Consider the following 25934-nt stretch of genomic DNA (forward strand, 5'->3'; position numbering starts at 1 on the left):
GTCTATTTACATATTTATATTGTAGAAATATTTACAATTGATATATCTACAAGAAAGCGATTCGGTCTCGAATGACAAGCTTGTTATTTCATTCTTCTGTCGTAACTAGGCAACGGTGTTCCTGCGCTATAATAGTAATTCGCCACAAATATAATAAAACAGTTGATACATATTCCATAAACAACTGAACATATTTTTTTATCTTTTCCAGATCCTTACGTAAAAGTATGGCTGCAGTTCGGAGACAAACGCATCGAGAAACGCAAGACAGCTATCTTCAAATGCACACTGAATCCCGTGTTCAACGATTCGTTCTCGTTCAACGTACCCTGGGAGAAGATCAGGGAGTGTTCCTTGGATGTGCAGGTCATGGACTTCGACAATATTGGTCGGAACGAGCTGATTGGCAGAATATTGTTGGCCGGTAACATGTTTTTTTATATTATATCTTCTTATTCGGTATGCTCTTGATAGGACACTCGTAGAGGCACATGTCATCCACCTATCGATACTTCGCCATTTCTCCCTACTGGCTGCCATTCTTGTACACTCGTGGAGTGCACCAGTGGCGAGTGGAATTGAAGTCTGTCAAGATGCAAGATGGACCGATGACATTATAAAGGTGGTGGTGGAGTGGATGGATGCGGAAGGCGGAAGAGCGCACATGATGGAAGTCTTTGAGAAAGGCCTATGTCCAACAGTGGACAGACACAGGCTGATGATGAATGAATGAATAAACAGGATATCCACTATGATAATATTCACGAGATTCCGATATTTCTACGCTTCTTAGTCAACAGTCAATTTAAAATTGTGTTTAAAATATCTTTTAAATAAGCATGCTTTTTAATTAAAACAGACGTTAAAATAACTAATTTTTACTGATTATATACAGTACACTGACTTATTACATACAGTAATAAGTTTTGCAATAACTTATGATAATTAAAAGCCATAGAGTAAGATCCATTGCAAAACTGCTGAAAATATTAGGTATACCTTTTTTAATTATTTTACTTCTTTCTACTAATTTTATCGTTGCTTTGGTTTTAATTAATGAGGTTACATATGTATTATATTTATGAATATATTTTTAGATCAAATACGCATTACCAATTGTATAGCACAAAACTGTGTACTTAGTGCCCAGATTAATTATATGGTTATAATTAATTTAGTCCGCGACGAATGCAACATTATTTAATTTAATTTTCTTACGTACGGTTGTTTTATTTTTCAGGAAAAAATGGTTCCGGCGCAACTGAAACGAAACACTGGCAGGACATGATAACAAAGCCGCGACAGACCATAGTTCAATGGCATCGCCTCAAGCCCGAATAAATAATTATTGTTATTTAAAAAAAAGTAAAGAAAATTTTAACAAAAAAAGTTAATACAAAAACGTCATAAGACTGAGCGGTTAACAAAAATATTAAAGTACAGAAAAAAATGAGAATCTCTACTCTGTCTTCACTGGACTTTGACGATATATGCACGTTATATTATATTTTTTTCTTTCGTTTAAATATGTTTCTTGACGACCAGGATTAATAATTGTCTATAATATTTAAAGAGGTTATTTAGATTTATGATAAATAAATATATATATATTTGTTACTACATATATTGAGAAAAATATTTATTGTATAATAAACGATTATAATAAATGTATAAAAAATACTATTTTTCAAACATTAATTACAAATTCATTATACACTCGTTATTAAACAACATTAATCAAATCCTGGTTGAGCTTTAATGATTTCTGTATATTTATTTATAATAAAACTTATATATTTATATATGTAAAATAAAAATAATTTGATATCGTTTCTTACAATGATTTAGTGTTCAATAGTTTCAGTAACTGTAAAATATTTATTTTCTTTTATTATAATTGTATATTAAAATATATATACGCACGGGCTTTTCCAAAACCCTATAGAAAGGGAAATCATAACCATTCTATATGGAATAAAACATTTCTAACGCCAATATAGGTGTGCACTATCTATGACGAATTTCTCAAACTTGCACTTCACATGATACAAACGAATGCTATCGAAATTTTATTGATTTATTTACAGCGTATATTCTCTATTTTTGTATTCATAATTTTATCAATTACTTAGATAATATATATTAATACATACATAATTACGAAATATATTTACAAAAGAAACTAAGTTGGGATTAACGCCAAATAATATACAATTGTGTAGAAATATAATTAATAGTACATAGTTAATACTATTATTTATTATTTAATATCTCTCAATACATAAAATTGACAATAACACACAAAAAAAAATATCTATTTGAATTTTGATAACATTTCGATAGCGTTTGCAAAAAAAAAATCATTTCATATTTAAACATTGACGTTTTAATATAATGGTTGGAATCGATGTTAAGGTTTTTAATAAATTGTTAGAAATATAAATTAATTGTTAAATCGTAGTGAATATACGAAACAATGTCGAGTTCGCATCGCACAAAGGGTGTAGACATATTATTTTTATTTTTAATCTATAAACTTAGATTTACTAAATGAAAATATTTGATTGACGACTAAAATATGATTTTAAACTGCTCAAAAAAAAACATATTGGAGCGATTTTAAAAACTTTGGTGTTTTCAGATAATTTCTATTATTTTTGTGATGACAAAATAAAAATAATAAAATATTAACTGCCAAATTGTTACTTATACAGTACAGAAAGGAATAAATTATTAAAGTATGTTGATATATGTGTCAAAATATATATTTTGCTTATCATTAAAAGTTCAGACATTCTAAATTAAGTAAGAACGGGACGTGAAAGTGGATGGTCAATTTTAGGTGAGAAGAAAGATGTAAGAAAACAAAGAAAGATTTTTTTTATTTACAGCGAGCAGAGTTAGATTAATTTAATATCAGTCAATAATTATAACTTTTGTTAACGAAGTATTTAAAAATAGTAATATAGTATCGAGATGCTTATTGTTACATGTTTACGATGCTTACATTCAATAACGTAGTTCAATTTGATGTTATTAATGAATGAGTATATAAAATCATCAGAATACAATATATTGTATACATTTATAAAAGTTTTATAGAGTGTAGTTATTATATATACATAGTTGTACCTAAAACCACGTTAAATTGTATATTAAAATAATTGGGCACTTCGTTTGGAAACTACATTAATTTTTTTATTGTTTTTAATTAACCTTTTTAACGATCTGAAATAAAAATATTTATATATCATGGATTAAGGCATAGAAATAAGATGCTATCTACATTGTTTTTCAATTTACAAATTGAATTTTCATTACCGAGTACATACTTATTACTAATGTTCTTGTTTTAATAATATAATATATTATATATGTATTTAATAGCATAATTGTCTAGTGAGAATATGTATACAATACATCACTCACTTATGGTATGAGATATATTCATTTAAAAATATATTTATAAGCATTTTACTATGCCTATACAGTTTATATGATTATTTTATATTTAACTATTTTTATTTTTATTTATGTAACTACTATTCGTTGGTCACCAGTAGCAAATTAAAGTTATGCTAATCTGTAATAAAATCCATGTTTCGACCATTCAATAGTCGATTAATTGGATTAAATAGCATATATTACATTAATTTAGTATATACTTAATTTTTAAGTTACAACAGACTTCAAAACTTTTCGAATCGAATGTTAAAAATAATATAAAAATCTAGCCACTTATAGTGACTAAAATATACTACATGAAAAACAAAGAGTTTGTCTATTTTTTTGTACGTATATATTACGCAAATTATTATCTTTGATTACTGATGATGATGTTGATGATTCTAAAGATTTTGCAGTCGATGAATTTGATGAAATATGTCCATATTATATCGACTAATATTGTTCCAATTAAAATTAGACTTCGTTAAGGGGATAGTCTTATATTTATTTTTCAAATGTTCTTATATTTTGATTGGTTAATAAAAAACCCATTTTTTTTTAATATGTGCTCGAAGTGCCTTGTTGTTTTAATATGCGTAGTTTGTTGTCATAGATGTTAGACAGTTTATGTAAATTAGTTGCAGTAACATCTAATGGAAAGTTACAAATACTGTCACTGAAAATAATTAAATCATTCCTCGTGAATTTATAAAACCCTACAGAGCTTCTAAACCCGATTTTAGAGAAATTTGCCAACAATACAATGGTAATCCAGTAGAGAAATTATAAGATAATAGCTATTTTTAGATCTAGGTTAGTGCGTAATTGGAGCCTTACGATTGGTTTCATCGATACTTCTTGTGTTATATTTATTAGGACAGTATAACAATTTTACTGCTTTTAGCTAGTTTCTGTTGACAGGTAATGTTTAACTATTTTTTCTTATTGAATATTAATATAAATATTATATAATTGTAATCAACATAATGTACTAGTTGTATTGTATAGTTTTATGTAACGAAAGTCAAATTGCGCGAAACGAGACTCACTTGAAAATACTGGTTTGACGTTCCGGTTGTAAAATGTATTTTTTGCGGAATCCATTAAATGCAACGCTTTCGCAAGTATCGATGCAACCAGTTATATATTTAGGACAACTTCAAACCTAACGGTTTACGGTTTACGACAGTCGTCGGTGTGTGGCGGCCTTATGCCCTCGCGATGTTGGCTAGATCTATCATTCATAGTTCACTAAAATATAAAGAATAATAGTTAAAAACTATATTTTTTACTCTCGTGTTTTTGAAGCGTCGGCTTCTTAATTTTGAATCTCCCTTACGAATATTGGTGAACATAGAATGTGCTTTTCTAATTATTTTTGCTATGCGGTTTAATACTTAATTTTACATGTAGATACGCTACGCTTAGTTAGGAACTGTCATTTTGTCATGCATATGAGTTTTGCGTCATTTTTAAATCAATAAAAGCATATCCTGGTGTCGATAAGGGAGTTTTTAAAATAAAAAATATTGTAAGTATAAAAGAAAGGTCAAAAATGAGAGGAATTATTCTATAAATGTACATATTAATAGTGTAACATGCATTGCTGTCATTAAACATTCGACATGAAGAGTATGTATGGAGAGGTTACTTTCAAATGTTTTACCCTTTTGGACTCTCTATTTTGCTCTTTTTTTAACTCTAACTAATAAGGTTTTAAACCGATTCTATCTAGCACAAATATTATTTTTATAATATATTAACGAAATACTAATAAATATTTATTAACCAGCGATTTATTTTATAATAAGTACTCAATTACAATGAAGTCAATGTGATTACTTTTCGAAGCATTGTGATGTACAATATTTGAACATATCAATACATTTTTATTTCAATATATGCCTTTGAGGATATATTTTCATGGAAGTACGTTATTATCATAAATGAGATAGGATATGTATATTTTTTGCTAAACCTAAAACATATTTTTAATACACATAGGAAAGCAAACATAATGTATTTTAATCAATTTGTTTTTATAATCTGTTAGAATTAACAAATTAATTCATAAAGCAGGTCGTTTCTTTATTTTGGTATGTAATTAGTCTACATTTGTCATGAAAATTAATGTCATTTTGTCGTAAAACTCAATAAAAAGTCATGGTTATTCATAATCATTGCATTAATGAATGAATAGTAGATGTCCCCAAATTTTATGAATTGTATATTTTGTGGAATAAATCTTGTAAAATTCTTTATTATAAAAGTATGCTGAATATATTGAAAAACTATAATGTTCGCTTTTGATTCTATTTTATTTATTATATAATTATATACTTAATGTATTATGCTGAAATAAAGCTCTTAATTGAAAATACGGTAACTGAAAATGTAATATTTACAAAAAATTACGACATAATTATTGTACGAACCAGACATTTCGCTTTGGTATTCTGGTGTGTAATTTATTTGTGTAAATTAGATTTTGTAATATATCACTTTAGAGTTTGTTATTATAAATACAATATATTCTAAATATTAATTTACTAGTAAGTTGTGTCAGCAAATATTTATTTATCAGGTTGCTTATATAGCACATTATAGTATGGAATAATACAGTTAAAATAATCATCTTTTACAATATTGGGGCGCCATTGTTTCTTGTACTATCTCATATCAGATATAACGTATGAATCAACAGATATTCTCAATGTATCAAATATATAACATTCATACCACAAAGTGGATACGAAATCGTTTAATATTTAAATTGGGCTTTATATTCGATGTTGATAATTTTAAATGGTAGATAGCTTTTCTTAAAAATATGCAATTTATTTCGATACAAAGATATTTATAAATTATCCAGAAATATCAAGGAAACAACGTCCAATTTGAAAATGCCCATCTTGAGTAGAATTTTACAAATAAAAGTATCTGTTCTACTGAAGTCGACCCCGAAGACTAAATGTTTATAGTTCATAGCGAACCATGGTTTATATTGTTTACTATTAAATGAAATTAAACGTTATACTTCAGACTCTACAACTCTTGTTGCATCCACTATACTTCGTTCTTTTAGCAATACATTCGTAATTGATTCAGTCTCATTTTTTCTTTCTTTATTATTTATATCGAATCAAGTAACAATTAATTGTTAATAATAACTTGAATTTACTGTACTGCCCAATAATCCCGGAAATTATTGAAACAAATACTGGGGGTAAATCTGTCGAATTCTCAGCTCAGATACAAGTCAAGTCAGATACATTGTTTTACTGTTAATGTGTAGAATTGTCAGAATATCAACTCACAAAGTAAGATAAGATCGTGCAAGACTCAACGCAATACTTTTGGTGAAATTGGATACATGTATTCTTCTAGAGAATTATGCAATATTGTAATCCATACGAGTCACCAACTCTCTGTTTATGGTTCAATTCCATATATTCCACAGTATATAGTCGATAGAAATTTTCCCGTTGGAAGCCATGACTCTCTGTTGTATGAGAAGTAAAAATAAATCGGTATGATTACAGCAATTGTGTAATAAATATGTTCTTAAGTAGGTATCGAGTGAAAATTCGTTTTTCAGGGAATGCTTTACTATATATCTTATTCGTATGCTAGATTATTGCATAATTGGACGTTTTTGTATCAAGTACCAACGAAAATTCGCCTCACTCATAACATATTTGGCTGACATTATTTTATTAAAGATTACCGAGGGGGCTATTCTCCAATTTGATTGTTATGTCGAAAGCTTGAAACTTATATTGGCTCAAAAAATACTTAAACGCATTCGGTGTCTATTTCATGCAATACTAATAATTGTATTAAATGTTATAATTAGGACAATTGTGATTTTAATAATATAGTTGATTATATTTTATCGTATAGTTTAATTAAATGGAAAAAAAATAATGTTTTAAAAATATATGTAATATCATGTAAAACTAAGGTTCAATGTCTAGATTTATAGATGAAAAAGTTAAAGTGTATAGACTGTTACGTTAATGGCTAATATTTATTTTATTATAGTGAAAAAGTTTATCAATTTCATTTAATTGGATATATTTCGCTAAATCAATGTTTTATCTAATAATTAGTGTTTTCAAACATTGTTAACAGAACTTGTACTGACAATGTCATGTTTTATGATTATAATACATATATGTTCATGTGTTGGTATATTAAAATTAAAACTATGTTTATAAGTACTAAAACTAAAGCAAAATTGACGTAATATTGTTCTTTATCTAAGTAAAATGTAACTAATAAAATAACTCTCAAGATAAACATTTAAATTATAATATATCGAGAAAGTGCCAAATATCTGCCTTTTATAAGCGATATATCTAATTTTAAAAAATAAGTTATGAATTACTTATAATTCTCTGATAATTCTGCACTCTACTCTGTACTCAAAAACTCACAAATTTTAAATATAAAATTAATGTGCATATTAGCACACAGAAAGCACAGATCTGTAAAGTTTCTTAAGTGTCGGCAACTCACACGTGGTATTTCAAACCTCCATAGGCTGCAGTAACCGTTTACCATCAGATGTATGCTACTTTGCCACCATAGTAGTATAAAAAAAGAAACTTCTATTTAATTTTTTTGACATAAAACAAGACATTGCCAGTTACCCCACGAATTGTTTTTATGTAAATTTTAAATGTTTAGTTGTTAGGTATTTTAGCTGTACGTTTGTATTAAACACGTATTATAAAGTGTTGACAATCATACTGTAACGTGTATTTATTATTATTCCCCAATAAAATATTGAGTTAATTATTTGTCGTTTTATTTCATAACTTAATATTGCCTTTGCTTCCTTTTAAGATTAAAAAAAATAGAAGTAAGATTAAAAAGAAAGTTTTTCAAAAAATGCGCGCGAAAATATCTTGTAAAAAGGTTTCGCGCTGACGTATGCTATTTTTTTAATAAATGCTAATGGAATAAAGGTATAAGTACAGTTTGACAGGATGTAGATGATGTGGTCAATTTTCAACGTACATTACAACTTGTATTATGATTATTACAACCAAAACCAGCAACGGTAAGACTGAAGAACATCTTGAATAGGTTTAGATCGAGCATTTTATTGTTGAAGATTACTTGAAAGACGAAAAACGAATCTCGGCTTATTTTTATCTAAAAAATTATCAACAACCTTGTAGAATAAACAGCATCTCGTGTACCTTTAGTTGGTTTATTAGGATTTAGGAATATCGTCTACACTTGTTGTACCTTCATTTGATGTATATAAATAAAAAACATAATTAGAAATTTTATATTTTTTTATTGAATAACTTTTATATTATTTATTTATTTTACTGTATCAATATCACAACATTACATTAGGCAGGTATTCAAATAAAAAAGCTGGTAAACTTCTAAAAAAACAATCACTTGTCTATGCATTCCACTTTTACCTGGATATCGAATGCACGGCATTCATACTAAACAAAAGATTAGTCATCTATTATCTTTTATATCATTGAATGAACAGGAAATATGAAGCTCTGTTTGAATTTGTTCATTGTAATCCCATTGTTAGTAAATACTAAGGATATACAGTTACTTTTTTTATAACAATTTGGCATAGGTAACGTTTTATGAGACCAAATAATTCACAGATTAAATTAGAAAATATTAAAGAACGCGCCATTTTTTAAATTACAACTGACAACGTAGTTCTGCGTTCAAAAAATCTGTGACGTTTAATTATTTATTATTTATGAGGCTTTAGGTTTCTCCTCTTCTTTCTTCTCTTCTTCTCCTTCTGGTGGAGGCGTGGGGAGTTCGGGGTACTCCAATTTCACTCCATCCTCGCAGGTGAAGATCGGACAGCATCCGGGGAAAGGTGCCGTCTTGTTGGTTTTGTCTGTAAAGAAATATAATATTAAAAAATAACATATTTTAAGTGTTGGTCTAGTAATGGTGGTAAAAATATTGGCTTCAAATACAGTTTGAAATTTTGAGTTAAACAACCGCTCTACTCCCGCGCAGTAGCGGGTTCGATTCCTCCGCACGGTACAAACATTTGTAGTGATTTTTATTATTGTCTGGGTTTTTCTATGTACCTATATATATGTACTTAAAAAATATATTTATATTACTTATCTAGTATCCATAACACAAGCTCTGCTTAGCATGGGACTAGATAGCGCTGTGTGACGTCTCCTATGATATTTATATTAATTTTCGTGGCCGTTAAAAATATAACTCATCATTAAAATGCTCATTCAAATATGCACGAGTTTTTCTTATAAGAAGTCTTACTGTTAAATACGATGGCCACGCGACTTGGTATAAGATTTATTGAAATTTTTTCATGTACAAGTGTAATGTTCAATATTCGTTAGTCTTACGACATCCTTGTGATGATGATATAAATAGACCAAATTAAAACAAATATATTTTATTAAGTTATGTCATAATAACATTCTCGTGATGGCAACACCAATATCAAGCCAACTTAATCCAAAAGAAAGCGATGATAGTCTCTTGCTACGTCAAATTCAAATATAGTCAGTGAAATGTAGGTATATCTAGTATTGCATACACCACAATGTCAACAATTGAGAGAACATCTGTCTACCTCATCTGGGATAATAGTCTTAAAGATATATATTATTGTAGATCTAATTAGCTCTGCTTACCAGTGTCAAGCTTGCACTTGGGGTTGGCAAGTGGCAGTGGACCACAATCTTCGACCAACTCCAAAAGTCTTGGTGGTTGATCTTCACTGACTACGCAGGTGCTTCTGCCGCAGAATGGCGCCAGGTCCCAGGTGTTACCAGGCTCCACGGTCGCACACCGAGTTGAGGCGAAACACATTCCAGGGAAATCTGCAAAAAATAAATGACTACATTAAATCACCACTTTTTTGTTAAGAAATTAGACTGACGATGCCTGATGACACACTTGGTGTAAAGTATTATAGTAACTCACGTATCAGCACTTTTTTATGTAAAGAAACTGGCGGCCCACATGATGTTAAGGGGTAACCGTCACCTATATACATGAACAGCAGTACGGACATCACGTTATCAATTTAGGTATTGTTACACCCGTGATACGACTCATAAATTGCCATTCTTTAAGACTAAAATATTGTGTCTCTGATCCAGTAATTTTACTAATCTGCACCCTACAACCGAAATACAACAAACAAAGCAATCTTTTTAATTTTCCATCTTCAGTACTTTTAAAATTATAGAGATAGGGACATAGACTTTATTTTATTGTACCTATCGATTGCAAAATAATCAACAAAATTGTCAGAGCATACTATTATAGTGTTGCATTCACCACAATTTAGACATTTGACAATTGCTCTGACTATTGACTATTGATTTGATGTAAAACAAATGAAGTTCTCATTTATAATTTTAGCATATATGTATACCTATTAGTTTAATATCTATTGTATTATAGACAAAGTTAATATTTAATAGAATCTAATTAAAAAACTGAATCTTAGTACACATTTTAATTATTTTAAGGTTTTTTTAATATTTAGGCAATGTTACAATGTAATACATACTTATTGCGTACTTTAATACAAGGTTAATAAGGCCGTAATGTTTTAATTATTACAATTAACTTAATTAATGTGTACACATGTGAATGTTTCAAAGTCATGTTTTGGTGTTAAAATATTTAAAAAAAATGTTCTCAATTATATAGTTGTAACTCTAAATATAGTTTTAAAATACAATGAAATTTATTATAATTTAATTAGAGGTTATCACTTTATCTTTTTTTTTTATTAAGGCTACAATATCGAGTTAGTAGTATCATATCTTATCCATGTTGGAATCATGTCAAATTTCTTTCAGCTCCGTTTAGACGAGGAAGCATAACAAAATACAAACATGGATACACTTTCGTGTTTTTAAAACTATATTAATTTTACCGCGGATTTTATGAGTTGTTGATGAAAGTCGTAAAAAGATACCAAACTGTTAGTATTAGAATACGTAATTTAGAAATTAACAGATACATGCACTCTGTAACAAAATAAACAAGAAACGTAAACAAACATTTGTTTTGTACAAATGAACGGCGACTTTCTACCTTTCACTCCAGTAAAAGCGTGAATATTTCCTTGCAAAATGCATTTATTTTAATTTGTTGTTTTCATCACAGTTTTAATTGTAGATTAGTTGCATAGTTATTTACGTAATATAAAGAATCGGTTCCTTTGGCAGTAACCATCTGCCATAGAAAGAGTTTTTGATGGCCTGCATTATACTTTCATCATATTTTATGATAGATTTATAATTAATAAGATTTAGTTTGACCTAACATCGTCGAGATTCTTCTTTTTGTTACCACTTACTAATTAATAATGCAGTTTTAAAAATTGAAACAATTACTATAATTGTGGAATGATTTTGGAACATGTATTTCATAAAACAGTTAATAAAAATTATTTTGAAAATTGCACAAAATAAAGAGATATATCGGCTGACGATTAAAATGTAAAATCATAATTTCCCCATTAACTGTTGTAAACCTGATTTACCCGCATATCTGGCTCATGGTCGTCAACAAAGAATACGTTTAGGAGAATGGATCTAGATACAAAACATCCATTGTTCCCCAAACTTTACCAATGCCTTCTAATTTACTTGCGGATCCTTTAACATATCAGACTCACGACTAAATGGCTAAACGAATGCTAATGAAATTTGATACGAAGATAGGTTTTAAAACAAGAATGTACACAAGAAAATCTAGAAAGGAGTAAAATAGGAGATGAAAATTTATATCAAGAATCAATAGTTTTTACAAGCAATCCGTTACTTATGTTTTATTAATTTTATTTTTTCATATACTAACTAAACTCAAAAATGGGCTGCTCACAATAGTATCTATTTTTAATTGGAAAATGCGGCAATGTTGTGTTAGAAAGAAAGAAGTGTTATGTTACGTTCTCACAACTAAACGGCTATACGGATCCTGATGAAATTTATCATAAAGATAGATTGTTCCACAAGGACCGATCACAGATCTCACAGATAGTGTAATATAAATTTGTAACTAATTAGTATAAATATTCTACAAATACAACGTATTATATACCTACTGAAAAAAACTAAAAACTTAAGTACCTCTTTTTTATAAAGTCGGTTGAAATCAGCATTGAACCAATAGCATAAAATATGAGATAGTACATACAACAATCCGATTGTAACCCACATTCAGACCGTGACAAATTACTAGGCATTTATCTAATGCATTTGTATGAATTACGCGTGTGAAATATTTAACTTAGTTTATATTTTACGCCTTATTATAGTTGTAATTATAATTATTTAATTTATTTTATAGTAGACATTACCTCTGACTTCGTTTACACAAACTTTCGCTCCCTATTTCACCCCCTTTCAAATTAGTTTTTGATATAAAATATAGCCTATGTTTCTCATACAATCTTTGCTCAAATTACATTAAGATCCATTACGGTGTTTAGTTATGTCAAGTATTACAATATTATATATATTTATAGCATTTTTATCTTTAGTACAATATACTTTTATGTATTTACAATATGATGTATAATGTAATATGATGTATATATGTATATATAATAGCATAGGAAACTATCGGGGTTAATCCTGATAGATTCGACACGATGTACTATCGTATATGTACTATGTACTAACCCATGACTTCAGGTTCATTCTGACTTCTTCCATTACTTTTTTGTCATGTAGACGAACCTTTCCCAAATGGTCGAAAAGTGACTATTTTAATTATATCCTAATCTTAATAATATTATAAACGCGAAAGTTTATGAGTGTGAATGGATGTTTGTTACTCTTTCACGCAAAAACTACTGAACGGATTTTGATGAAACTTTACAGTAATATAGCTTATACATCGGTATATATTTTTATTAAAATTTAACACGTGTGAAACCACGGGCACAGCTAGTACATAATATATTAGTGTCCCCGTATACCGTTAGCATTTTCGTTAAAAGAAACTTCCACATAAAAAAATTCAATAAAATTTACATAAAAGCACTCTTAACGTAACATACACAAAGTTATTCAGTTCAATTGCAATCACGGTTTACAACATCGATGTTCTATTACAAAATTGTATCCTTTGCCTCGAATAAGAAATAAAAAAACAAGTACCCTCATCGGCTCATTGCACAATGCATTGCAAAATATGATCCGTCTTTGGATAAGACCAGTGTTGCCAACACGTGGGACGGACGCTGCAATTTAAACGCTTATTTTATTGAGCACGAACTAAAAATGATTTGGGTTCCGCAGCATTACAACTTTTCAATCTATTTCAAAAAGAAGGATTATTACGATATTTTTCGATGAGAATTCTATTTTTAAACTAGTGTTTAATAGTCGTATTAGTAATGATTTTTACAAAGTTAAAAAAAAAATCCAGCGACCTTTTTTAGCATTATTTATTTGCGTGTTCGAGAATTCTATTATATTTTAAAGAAGAATTGATGACATAATTTCATTAAATCGGTATATACAAAAATATCTTATTGATAGATATTTATGGAAACAACTGAAAAATAACTTAAATCTCAATAATCTTATGTTTTACGAACTAACATGTCCCATTAAAAACATGAGCAAATAAACGTTAAATTTATCATCAGCAGTAAACTAAATATTCCAAGTAAAAAGACCAATTTTTTAGAAAGGTACAGCTCATGATTATTATAATTTAGTGGTTATTATAAGTATATATAAATGTGCGGTTTAAAAATACGGCGAATTGTTGACTTGGGTCGCATAATACTAGCGGACCGCAGTTGGTAATGGATCTAGACAGTGCAGTATATACTTTCACTTGATTTTAAAGTCTAAACCGCCTTCCGCATGCAATCGAGTCACGATATGACTTTTTTACCTTATGAACTTATATGTCATTATTCCTCTGCCCGCTTGCAGAATAATTATGAAAGTTACTGTAATACATGCTGGCAATCAAGAAGTTGTAATTAATCGAACAATTTATTGCTGTTTCAAATTAAAGTTTTAATTTCATTCTAAATTTAAATTTCATATATTTTTAAATTTATACGAAACATGGTACGTTTATATTTACTCCCAATTGCTACGATATGAAATGAAAACACTATATTACACATAAAATCCGTTCAGTACTTTTGACATGATTGAGTAACAAACATACAAACATCCATCCATTCCATACACACGTTTATAATATTAGTAAGAATATATGCATATAAAAAGACATCATAATGAACAAGACAAAGACATATCAATAGACTGCTTTGTCGCCGAGTTGTTATTCAGCGATAGAGCTGCCTATTTCAGGTAACCTTTGGTTCGAAAGGAGTTACTTGTTTTGTTACTTGTCGAGGTGTACTAAATAATAGATGTAGTAAAACATTATGACAATGATATAAGTATATTTCTTCATTATACTATTAATAGTTGAAGCAAAAACTTTGTACCCCCTTTTAGGAAAATTATGCGGACGAGGAAGTATATAATTTGGCACAGTTAATGTTTATATGTATATATTGATTGGATTGATAGCTGGTATTTTTATATTTAATTAATAAAAAGAAGACATAATACAAACGCTAAATGTGTTAGACGTAGACATACACATCGACAGATAATCTTAATAACGTTCAAATAGAATTTAAATTCTTTACGATCTAATCTGACCACAAAGCGACCAATGGTATAAACAACAATACATCATCTAATTCTAATATATACGTAATTGCATTTAGCATGATAATCATACATTGCATAACTGTATGACACATGCATAATTAGTTCTGCTAAATATTCAGTGAGCGAGCTATGGACACTGAACACAGTTCACTTTCTATTAATGAAGTATGAAATACGAACGAATTTATGGTCTTACTTTATGCTTCCTTATTAGTTATTGTCATGTTCGTATGTAATTTAATACAGTTTTCAACAGACTCAGAACATCATAATTTATGTATGAAATTTCATATTTAAAAATAGAACAATTCTAAAAAATCTAAAGAAGGATCCACGGTTGGTTGTCTTTTTTTTTAGATAATATTTTAATACCACAGATTGTATAAATTTCAATTGCTGATTGATTGAAACAGATGTTTGTATTAGTATGTTATCTATATATATTATATAAGTCTTTTAAAAAAAAGTGTATGCACCCTGCAAGCCTGGGTGCTAAGCCCATAATATGTGTGCAATATTCAGCGCTATTATTATTAGATTTTGTTTTTATAATGTATTGCGAACTCTTAAGCAGCAGTATTCTTTTTTTCAACTTGAATCAATATAATTTTTTATCGATAGATTTTGTTTGCGTTGGTTAAGTTTTTTTATTATTTTTTCCAATTCAAATCTGAATCAATTTAATTTTTTTATCAATACAGTTTCCTTGAGTTGGTTCATTTTTTCATGTAATTACAATGGTAAAGAAACTTACGGACTACCGGATGCTAAGTGTTAACGCTTGTCTATATACATGAACAGCACTAAAGACATTACGTTATCATGTGACATCTATGTAGGATGGATATTATCTCAACAAAAGTTTTCAATCATTTTAGATGTAAGAGACCTTTATAATTTAAGTCTGATTTATATGACAGTTTGAAATGTCAAATTAACATTTACAGATAAAAAAACATGACTCATATTATTGCACAGGTAACAAATGACTACATTTTCTTTTTGGTTTCGTCATTATAAGTTTAGTTTATATTAATAGTACTAGAGTAGTCCACGACTTCGTCTAAGTTAAACGTTTTCCCATGGACATTTCAGCAAGTTTTTTTGACTACGTAAATTAGTTTTTAGTTCCTAAATTAGTTTTATACTGAAATGACTTCGCATAGTTCCTTGGCTAATCTGAATATAGAATGTCTTTAAGTATAGTAATTACATACATATCTCATCTCACTTCGAATTCGATCCCTATGCAGTCGAAAACATAAAATTCATGGCTATATTGTAAGAGTATACGATGTATAGTGTCTCGTTTGAACCAAATAATACTGTGTTATATATAATCATATAAACATTTATAATTCTAATTTATTAAAGATATTAACTATCTTTAAATTAATCATATAAAATAAAATCTTTTATTAATGTAAAATTAATGCTTCTACAAGTACCTACCGTTTAAATGTATACTTTAGTAGTTTTTGTGTACATTTACAGAATCCAAAAAAATGTATCATCGCAGGTGTTCCTGGAGCGGGTAAATGACATTTTAAACAAATTAGCTACTGTCTAATTTGATGTTTTTTTGGTCTAGTTTTTATATCTTTATCTATTATTCAATAAAAATCTAGAATAAAATTCCAAATTGAATTTTAATGTTAAAACAATTAGGAATCAAATACAAGAACTCGCGATAATGATAAAACCAATGTATCCAGAAATTTCTATTTTTTATCTCAATTATTTTTTATTTAATAACTTGGCACACAGTATATTCGCCATAAACAAATTCGAATTACCTACCTTTTGATTAAGTATATCTATTACAAACAAGTTAAGGGACGTTATGTAGCTCTTAGATCATTAATAATAAAAGTACGGATATTATGTGTATCTATCTATTATACTCTAGCTGATGTTTTAATTTTTAATGGTGCATATTAGATAATATTACCAATTTTTTTTATTCAGCTATAAATAAATATCTCGTATTTTTCCAAATTCACACTGGCCATTACTTAATTAGAACAGCGACATCCATATTTGAAATTCAAATGTCGAATCGTCATCACATCTTTTTCTTAGTCTTTAAACACTTTCGATTTTAGCCACGTGCGTGTTCTAGAACAATCCAAGGCCAGTTCAGAAACAACCCGTTCACTTTGTCATTTATATTTTATGTGACTCAGTTTTTGAACGTAACTCCAACAAACCTTTTAAAACACTAAGGTCAACAGGAAATTGTTTTTTATAATCCAGATCACAGCACTTTCAAGATGTATTACTGAACAAGCAATCATTGCAATTCACTTACTTATTATGTTACTGATAAATTGCTTGATAATTCTTTCAGTTTTCAATTGACGCAATTGTTAGTTATATAGCAAGAAGTACAATTTATAGCTGTACCTATCAAATAGATCATTTAAAAAGACACACAATCATAAAATTATCGATTTCAAACGATCAATGTTGTAGTGGCTGTATGAGCGCTGTTCCCTTTGCCTTCCTTTAAAGGATAAACAGAACAAAAAAATCGATGTTGTAAAAAGGCTAAGGTCGTAAAATTTAAAATCTAAAAAACGGAATTTTACAACCTTGATTCGTGCATATAAAGTCTTGATGATTACCGCCTCTACATATATTACTATTGCGAAAAAAAATACAGAAAAAAATAGATTTTGGTGTATTTGTTTATTTGTACATTTGTAATATGAAATTATTAAATTATTTAAATTTTTGAGCGATTTTAATATTCATTCACCAGTAGAAAACTATGGAATCTGCGAATAACACTGATTTTATTCCATAGTACCTAAACGAAGAACACCTCGAGATAGAGCTATTCTACGATTAAACAGAAACATTCATTTTAGATAGCCTCAACCCTACGTAAATCAACGTAATAAAAATCCTTCGTATCATATTAAATTCCATAAAACGACCTTACCTCCAATTTACGAGTAACAAACCCAAAAAAATGTATTCAAATATATAAAATTTATTCATCTTTTGTGAATTGCACCTAATAAAAACGACGATTTCAGCGTGCAGATATTAAATTGGCGAAATGACCATGGCCCGGTGTGTTAAAAAGTTTAAAGGCAAAAGAATCCTGTGTATCGAAACTGGTTTTGTCGAAACAGAACCAGACTCTGTCTGATGGCAGTCCGTTATGTTAATAAAAGCCATAGATAAAGATATAATATGATGTTATGATTCACAGTTCAAATAACTATTTATCCATGTTTAAGTACTATACAGCGTTGATACAATACAAACAGTTATACACAATTGAACTGTATATAATTTATAGTGAATATCACACGATAATTTTCATGCAAATAAATTAAAATGCAAAGAGAAATGAAAAAAATGGTTATAACTACGTACTATTTACAAAATATTATGTTTTAATAAAATAATAATCATTTATGTAACTTTGTAATTACTTAAAATGTATATTTGGGACGGTTTAAAATGCTTTATCTGACTGACTCGGATATACTAAGGCCTCGGCATGATATATTTTATTGAAAATTCTTAACAGATAACCTACAGGTATCTTTATAATATACTGAATTACACGAGACATGGTGGTATCAGATATCTATTATACTTATATACAGCTTCGAGATATATTCCACATTATTTACGTATACATAAAAATTCCAACAATGAATCAATATTAATGAAAATGTGAAGGGTAGACATTATTTTCCATATTTTTTTCAGTTTTAACTGTCAATATAAATAATCTTTTTGATAAATATAACAAAGTAACACGGAAACAATAAATTATATTACCATTCGGATACAACGATGCCATCGTAAATCGACGTTTTGGATTGCGAATCAACTGTTGCAGTGTACCTAATGAGCAGAGTGCCGCATTGCAACATTTCCGTACCGTTTCAACACTGTCCTATTATTCACGTAATGCGTACTTACGCCCCAGTGGATATATCCGAACACACCCTATTTGAAACTAGAATTCAGTTTTATAACCACAGATAAGCAATAGCTATTTTGCCGCCAAGTTCTTGTTACGAAACAATTATACCTACTAATCAAAATCAAACCATTGAAAGACGTATTATTGACAATCTCGGTCTATGTACTAACATTAACAATTGTGTTAACGCTAGTGAACCTATTAATACGGGTTCCATAATATAAGACATAATTTCTGTAACTAGTCGTAATCAACAAAAGCGCGGGAAATATATAGTGCATAATTTACCTTATGTATTCGTATTCTTTTTTTGAGCAAGTAATCACTACGTTAAAAATATCCAAAGTAGCTACGTTGTCCAACTAAAGTATACCATTATATTTTATTATCATTAAAAAATACAAGGGCATAAGCTAACAAAAAAGATTCGTTACGGTAGCTAAGTACGAGTATATTAATACTACGATTACTACCTTTTGTCTTATTTTTTTGTTACATATTTTTCATTGCAAATAAAATATACAGGTTCAGATTTTCTGAGCATTGTCTCTTACTACTTAAGGATCTTGATCATTATCACCATAATCAAGCTTGAATTTATTAACTGTATCTGCAGCCGTTGATACTGAAGGTCTGATTGGACGCTATTACAACTTAGCGAGGTACATCAATTGGTAAACAATGTAGATTTCTGTAGGTAAGGATTTTCTATGGTTATCTTTTACAAAGAACAAAATAAATCATGACTTTTTATTTTTTTACTTTTTATTTACATTACTTTACATACTATATCAGCAATGAGCCGAAGCCTCAAGACATCAGTTTATGTTTTAAAAAAATACAGATAATTTGGAACACAAAAATGATTGACGTCATAGAATTCCAGGCCCGTTATTATTAACAAATTGATCTTTGAATTATGATTCAGCAAACGACTTTTATTTCTTTATCTCAAAGGAATTCCATGCTAAGGAATTCTACTAAATATTAATTATATTCAGGGTTGTCACTATATTAAAATTTAAAACAACTTCATGTAAATAAGCATTTTAATACTAAAGTATCGTTACATTTGCCTCTTTTAAAAATTCTAAACAATCTTCTCTCTCGAAGACTAAAGAAAATTATACACAAAGATCCTTCGTTTTACCTATTCTTCTATCCCGTGCATTATTCTTTTTCATAATTCATCTCACATATATTAAGGTCCTCTCTAAGACCCACATGGTCTTATTTATGCATAGTATCAGTAGTTTACAAATACCTATTAACAGTATTATCTTACTAATATTATAAAACGCGGAAGTTTGTGAGTGTGGATGGATGGATATTTGTTACTCTTTTACGCAAAAACTACTAAATGGATTTTAATTAAACTAAAGAGTAACACAGCTTATACAGTAGAATAACATATAGGCTATAAAATCTCGAGGTTGAAACCGCGGCCATAGGTAGTTTATTATATATTAGAAATGCTATATCGCATCAGTGGTAACCCTAAATATTTTAATGAAATATACAAGTTTATTATAGTAATTATTGGACCAAGAATCTGTCAATGGCATCACGACTCATGTTTACAGTTAAACCACAGCTCAACCGATCAACAACTGCCGGCTTTATACAATTAGATTCAATTGTTCAAATTATAGTATAAATTATCTTGAGCAAAAATACAATGGTAATTGTACTATTTTGTATAGGCTGGCCACAACTATGTAGTATTTTTTTTCTTTAAGACTCCGGCAACCATGCACTTTATTGACGAATAATAAATTTAACAGATTAACTAAATACGTAACAAAATTATTTGCATGGCATAGGGAAGATTAATACAAAATTATTTGTTAAACCAACTTTTTGTAATAATATATGTACAACAAGTACATATATTATTACAAAAATTTTTAATCATAGCAAGAAATGTAAAAATGTAACTATTATAAGCAATTTTTTTTTCTTTATATAGAAATAACTATACTAATAACTATAGTTACTTCGTTTTCACCGCTTTTTTTAAGCTAGAACCTATGACCTATGTATGTGTGTATTTGTTAAGATATAATATGACCTTTCAGCCTCTTGTACACGTTATATATTTTACAATTATCCCTACCGTCTAGTGCAGTAGCTATTTCAGTTGAGAAGAACTTGCAAAAACTTATCTGATATAGTTTATCCTCGTCATATAATCTCAATCAGCCATTTAGTTGTGAAAAACTAACAAACAAACATACTGTCGCATTTATATTATTTGTATGGAAGTACGGATAAACAGTCAATCGGTAATGTAAAATGACATACAATTTGTATTATTAAATAAGAGCGGAAAATAATGATGACCGTTGTTTCTACATTTTGTCTACTTAGACTTACTACACAGCTGCAAGCTATGCCGTAGATAGAGAGTTATGTTAATATTTTAACAATAGAATATTTGGGTCACTGAAAGAGCGCGAAAGTGCAATAAGAATTGGACGTGCCTGTGAAAGTAACAGAATACGTGAGAGCTTTCTTGTTTCTCGCTTATTTCTATGAATTTATATCACGTCATTCTAGAACATTCGCGAATTGCATTCGATTGTACCTACAAACTTTTCCCGCGTTGTGAATGCAGATATAAATCATATTGAAGTGAAGTTTTGTTCCAAATTTGAAACAAAGCATAGACAATGACTAAGTTACAGATTGTTCATACAGTTTATTTTATTATTCTTGTGAAACTGTGCACTCTTTCTGTCCATAGATTATAAATATTAAAATTAGAATATAAGGTGAAATAAGTAGTTACATACAACCATTTTCACTTTTTCCTCATTCATCAATACAAACAAACGCACCGGTTATTCGCAGGCATATATTACGTTTGCTTGACAGAGTACGCGTAACTTTTACATCACCACAAAGTCTCTCTTCATCGTCAATATTGACAACTGATTTTTAATCCATTGTTAAATCTTATTATGCTATATTGTCTGTAAATGTATTATTTTGTTTAATCTTATTTAGAATTTGTAATCTAAATTAATTGCAACACTATTTATAATAGAGCTCACCAGACACATGTGCATTCTCTATATGCTCTAATCTGTACTTATATGTTGTGTCGTTTCAGCTTCATAAGCTAACCCACGCAAAAATATAAAGCACAACCTACTTACAAAATAGTCATGTAGCAATAGGTACCTAGACTAAAGATTAATCGAACTCTTAACCGGTTTAGTAACGTTCTAATCTAGGTGTCTGTTTAAGATATTGTGATTTAGTCAGTAGCCTTAAGCTCAATCTGTCACGATTAAATTTATTATTTATATTTAAAATGTCAAGTATTACATTATCAAATGTATAATAATGGTATCAAAGATATATCAAAACAATATACATCTGCATAATAATATACTTCTACAGGTAGCTGAGAATTTGTTTGTTTAAACGTGATAATTTCTGGAAATACCCGATGATTTTGAAAAAACTATTTGCATTTGATAACCGATTATTTAAGAAATAATAAGCTATTAAACATCGCGATATAGGTATTAGAAACTGGGCAAAAAAAAACCATCCCGAAAAAACCCTAATCGCAAAAGTTTTTTTATTAATCGGTGCGGCGCGACGGGTGGGTGAAACCACAAATTCGATAAAATTTTAATGTTGAAAAGTAATATAACGAGTAGTAATTTATAGATTACTAGCGATCCGCCTTAGATATACACTGTGTATTTTAAAAGAAATTCAAGGAAGTTATAGCAAAAATCATATAAAATTTCGATGCCAAATTTAGAACACGTGAGTAAAGAAGCAGACAGGCGAAAATAGAGACCTTATATACTATAATATTTATAGATCTGTCATATATAAAAAACTTCAGTGTAAGGTGTATGATTTCAACAGTTTAAAGCAATAATTTAATTATATTGTAATTAGTGATTAATAATAAAGAAGTCACAAAATACATTATAAAAAAAATGTAATCGTTTTCATTATGCTTAACAATGATTATCCGTTAATTAAGGAACTCAATCATTAATAATATTGTATAATTATAGTGAACGCAGCAATTATATTTATTTTCAAAGCTAATGAATACTATTTCGATGAAGTAACACGAAGTAGATTATGAAATAACGAAGAATTACATTTAAAAGTCAAATTAGTTAGGAAAAGTATTGAGTCACGTCCATTATCGAATAAGAAAGGAGTATTTATCATTTTTCAATACGTAATTTTCCTACAATTATATAAATATTGTATTAATGAATAATTACGAGTTATTATTTAGTAATTAGACATCCTATTAATTATTTAATTGTAGGAAATTTCTATCTATTTTGTAAGGAAACTCCGTGTTAAGTAGAAATTATTTCCTATTTCTTTTCAAACTACTGTTAATATTATATCTTGCATGTAATTGTTTTTACGTAATTGCATTTTTTTCTTTTTTATATAATTACACTGAAAAATTTTAACACTCAAGACTATATAAACACATTTTCTTTGATATACCATAAAATGTAGTTTATCTATATATGTATGCATATCAGTGAATAGTAAAAATAACCTTCATTTTAAAAAGCCCAACCGGCTTTTCGTGTATGCAATCAAATTTAGTAATTTTTTTAAAGAAAATACAACCCATACTTGCTTATAATACTGTTTGTGTAGATGAAACGTGGTTTTAAATCTATAATATTTTTAGAATATATTTATTATGTGCCAGATTTGTCTCTCGTCTTTATAATAATAATTTAATGTGATTTTATCGGTCAGTATAAATTATAGTTTTTTATGAATATTGTAATAATTATTTGGAGCATTTATAAACACTTCATCCCTTTCGGCCTTTCCACATCCTCCCTCGTTCCCACATGGAATCACAAAGCACTGACCTCTCAGAATATCAGCAGGGATGAGCCTTCTGAATGTTTTTGGCCTCTCCTCTTCCTTCGTTTCTTCGGCGGCCAGCGCCAGAGCAAAAACGGCGAATACAACCAAGTATTTCATCTTAACCAACACCTTACGAGTGCGGAGTTTGAAAAAAAAATATAATTTCCGCTTTTTTTCTGTTGGCAGCACCGTCCGCGCGACACAACTGAGTTCGTAAAGCGATTCCCGCGCAGTTTTATTGCTGACCAATGGCGGGGAGTGAGTGGTAAGATGGCGTATCGATGTATCATTTTATAATTCACTGATGTCTCAGGGTTGGCTTTGTTGCGAAATGATGTAATTTTTACTTTTTTTTTTGTTATATCTGAGAGTGGTAGGTTACAGGAAAGCAATGAAATTTGATATATTGGGTTATTGGCACCTGGGGAACTCATTGATATAGATACTATATGTTAAATATAAATTAAGTTAAAAATAATAATGCACCAGAACGTTTTGATTCTGATTATAAATCAACTACCATCCAGGCAAAAACTAATATTTACTACATATAACTAACAAGAAAATAAATTCTATCGAATGCAAAAAGTATCATCTAAATCTGTTCAGTCCCGGAGATACAGCTAATCATAAAGGTAAAAGTGTAGCGTCGAGAGAAAAGTTTATTGAAATTAATTTATACAAGCCATTTCTTAAACTTTTAATCATTCAACCTCATTTATATTTTGGCTAATAATTCTCTTGAAAACCAACGCCATATTTTGAAATTTTAACAGTTCTCTTGGATAATAATAACATCGCCTACCATACGAAATCTATCTATACTTAAAAATCTGTTTGTTAGTCTTGCTGATCTCTGTAAAATTAAAAACGGTTATCTAGATTTCAATGTATGTTATATATCTTTGCTATAACATAGTATATTGTAGGGGTAAAAACAAAAAAGTGGGAAGAAGCCCAAAAGGTGAGCTGTAATTTAATTTTTTTTTAATATGGGAATCGATACTTCTGTTTATATACTTTTAATAGATGTCTTTATGTATCAGAAAATATAGAAAAACTTACATTAGAATTGATAATCGGTTAAAAGTTATAATAAAATATATTACATATACTATGTTATATGAACTTCTTCAGTTCATGTAGAAACTCATATTATGAGTTTCCATTCAATCATCATACAACGAGTCCGTCAACTGGTAGAAATACCTACTCGTACATTTAAGCGTATATCATCAACAAGTTTACGGAGCACTTAAGTCTAGACCAAGGTCTAGACTCTAGCCTAAACAGATTTTAATGCATTGAGATTTTAAAGACTCGTTGGATGTTTTAATTATGAGAGCTCTGCTTGACGACAAATATCTGTGTATCTGATGCATTTATTATATTCAAAATTATTAGATACTAGCTGTTCCCGCGACATCGTCCGCGTGGAATTTAACTTTATTATTCTAAAATAAAAGTAGCCTAAGTTAGTCGTTATTACATCAGCTACCTACCAAAAAACGTCCCGTTAAAATTGGTCCAGCCATTTCAGAGATTAGCCGGAACAAACAGACCGACAGACAGACAGACAAAAATTGTAAGAAACGTTTTTTTATATATGTACCGTATTTATATTCATGTAGTAAAAAACGGTAATTTCAATATTACAAACAGACACTCCAATTTTATATGTATAGATGTATAGATTAGAAAATTATAACCGACACTGATAGTGTATGTACTAGGCTTCGTGGTCTACTAGTTTAGCACACCGCTTTAGTTCCGATGGTCGTGTGTTCGATGCATTCATAAGTATTTGTTCATGCTTTTGCAATAGCATATCTGAATTTAAAAATTAATCTGTATTATTGTAAACATTTACAACATTTATTTGAAAAGAATACGAGCTTTGTTTTGTCAGTTTTTTCATCTCGAAATCATTC

General features: G+C 29.1%; 2 protein-coding genes across 3 annotated transcripts in view; one reads left to right on the top strand and one right to left on the bottom strand.

Annotated features, from left to right (window-relative positions):
- LOC131850771 (synaptotagmin-7) overlaps positions 1 to 1491 on the top strand; it is a 97786-nt gene extending 96295 nt beyond the window's left edge. For both annotated transcript variants that reach the window (XM_059201132.1, XM_059201139.1), the window contains 2 exons: positions 212 to 424; positions 1241 to 1491. In XM_059201132.1, coding sequence (XP_059057115.1) covers positions 212 to 424; positions 1241 to 1341 — 314 coding nt within the window. In that variant the 3' untranslated portion in view covers positions 1342 to 1491. The remainder of the gene's footprint in view (positions 1 to 211; positions 425 to 1240) is intronic.
- Positions 1492 to 8763: 7272 nt separating this feature from the next.
- Positions 8764 to 24228, bottom strand: LOC131850668 (uncharacterized). Its single transcript, XM_059200973.1, has 3 exons — positions 24006 to 24228; positions 10122 to 10310; positions 8764 to 9343 (listed from the first exon to the last, which is right to left on the bottom strand). Exons 1-3 carry the CDS (start codon positions 24118 to 24120, stop codon positions 9195 to 9197), a joined length of 453 nt encoding a protein of 150 aa, XP_059056956.1. The 5' UTR covers positions 24121 to 24228; the 3' UTR covers positions 8764 to 9194.
- Positions 24229 to 25934: the final 1706 nt, after the last annotated feature.

Source organism: Achroia grisella, unplaced genomic scaffold (genome assembly GCF_030625045.1).
Source record: "Achroia grisella isolate CSIRO2021 unplaced genomic scaffold, CSIRO_AGI_Agris_v1 utg114, whole genome shotgun sequence".
Lineage (NCBI taxonomy): Eukaryota > Metazoa > Arthropoda > Insecta > Lepidoptera > Pyralidae > Achroia > Achroia grisella.

Excerpts from the sequence above, each read along its gene's own strand:
- LOC131850668 (XM_059200973.1), bottom strand. The coding sequence starts at position 24,120 with ATGAAATACTTGGTTGTATTCGCCGTTTTTGCTCTGGCGCTGGCCGCC. Across the intron at positions 10,311-24,005 it reads CCCTGCTGATATTCTGAGAG|ATTTCCCTGGAATGTGTTTC; the intron begins GTCAGTGCTTTG and ends TATTTTTTGCAG. Across the intron at positions 9,344-10,121 it reads CAAGTGCAAGCTTGACACTG|ACAAAACCAACAAGACGGCA; the intron begins GTAAGCAGAGCT and ends ATTTCTTTACAG.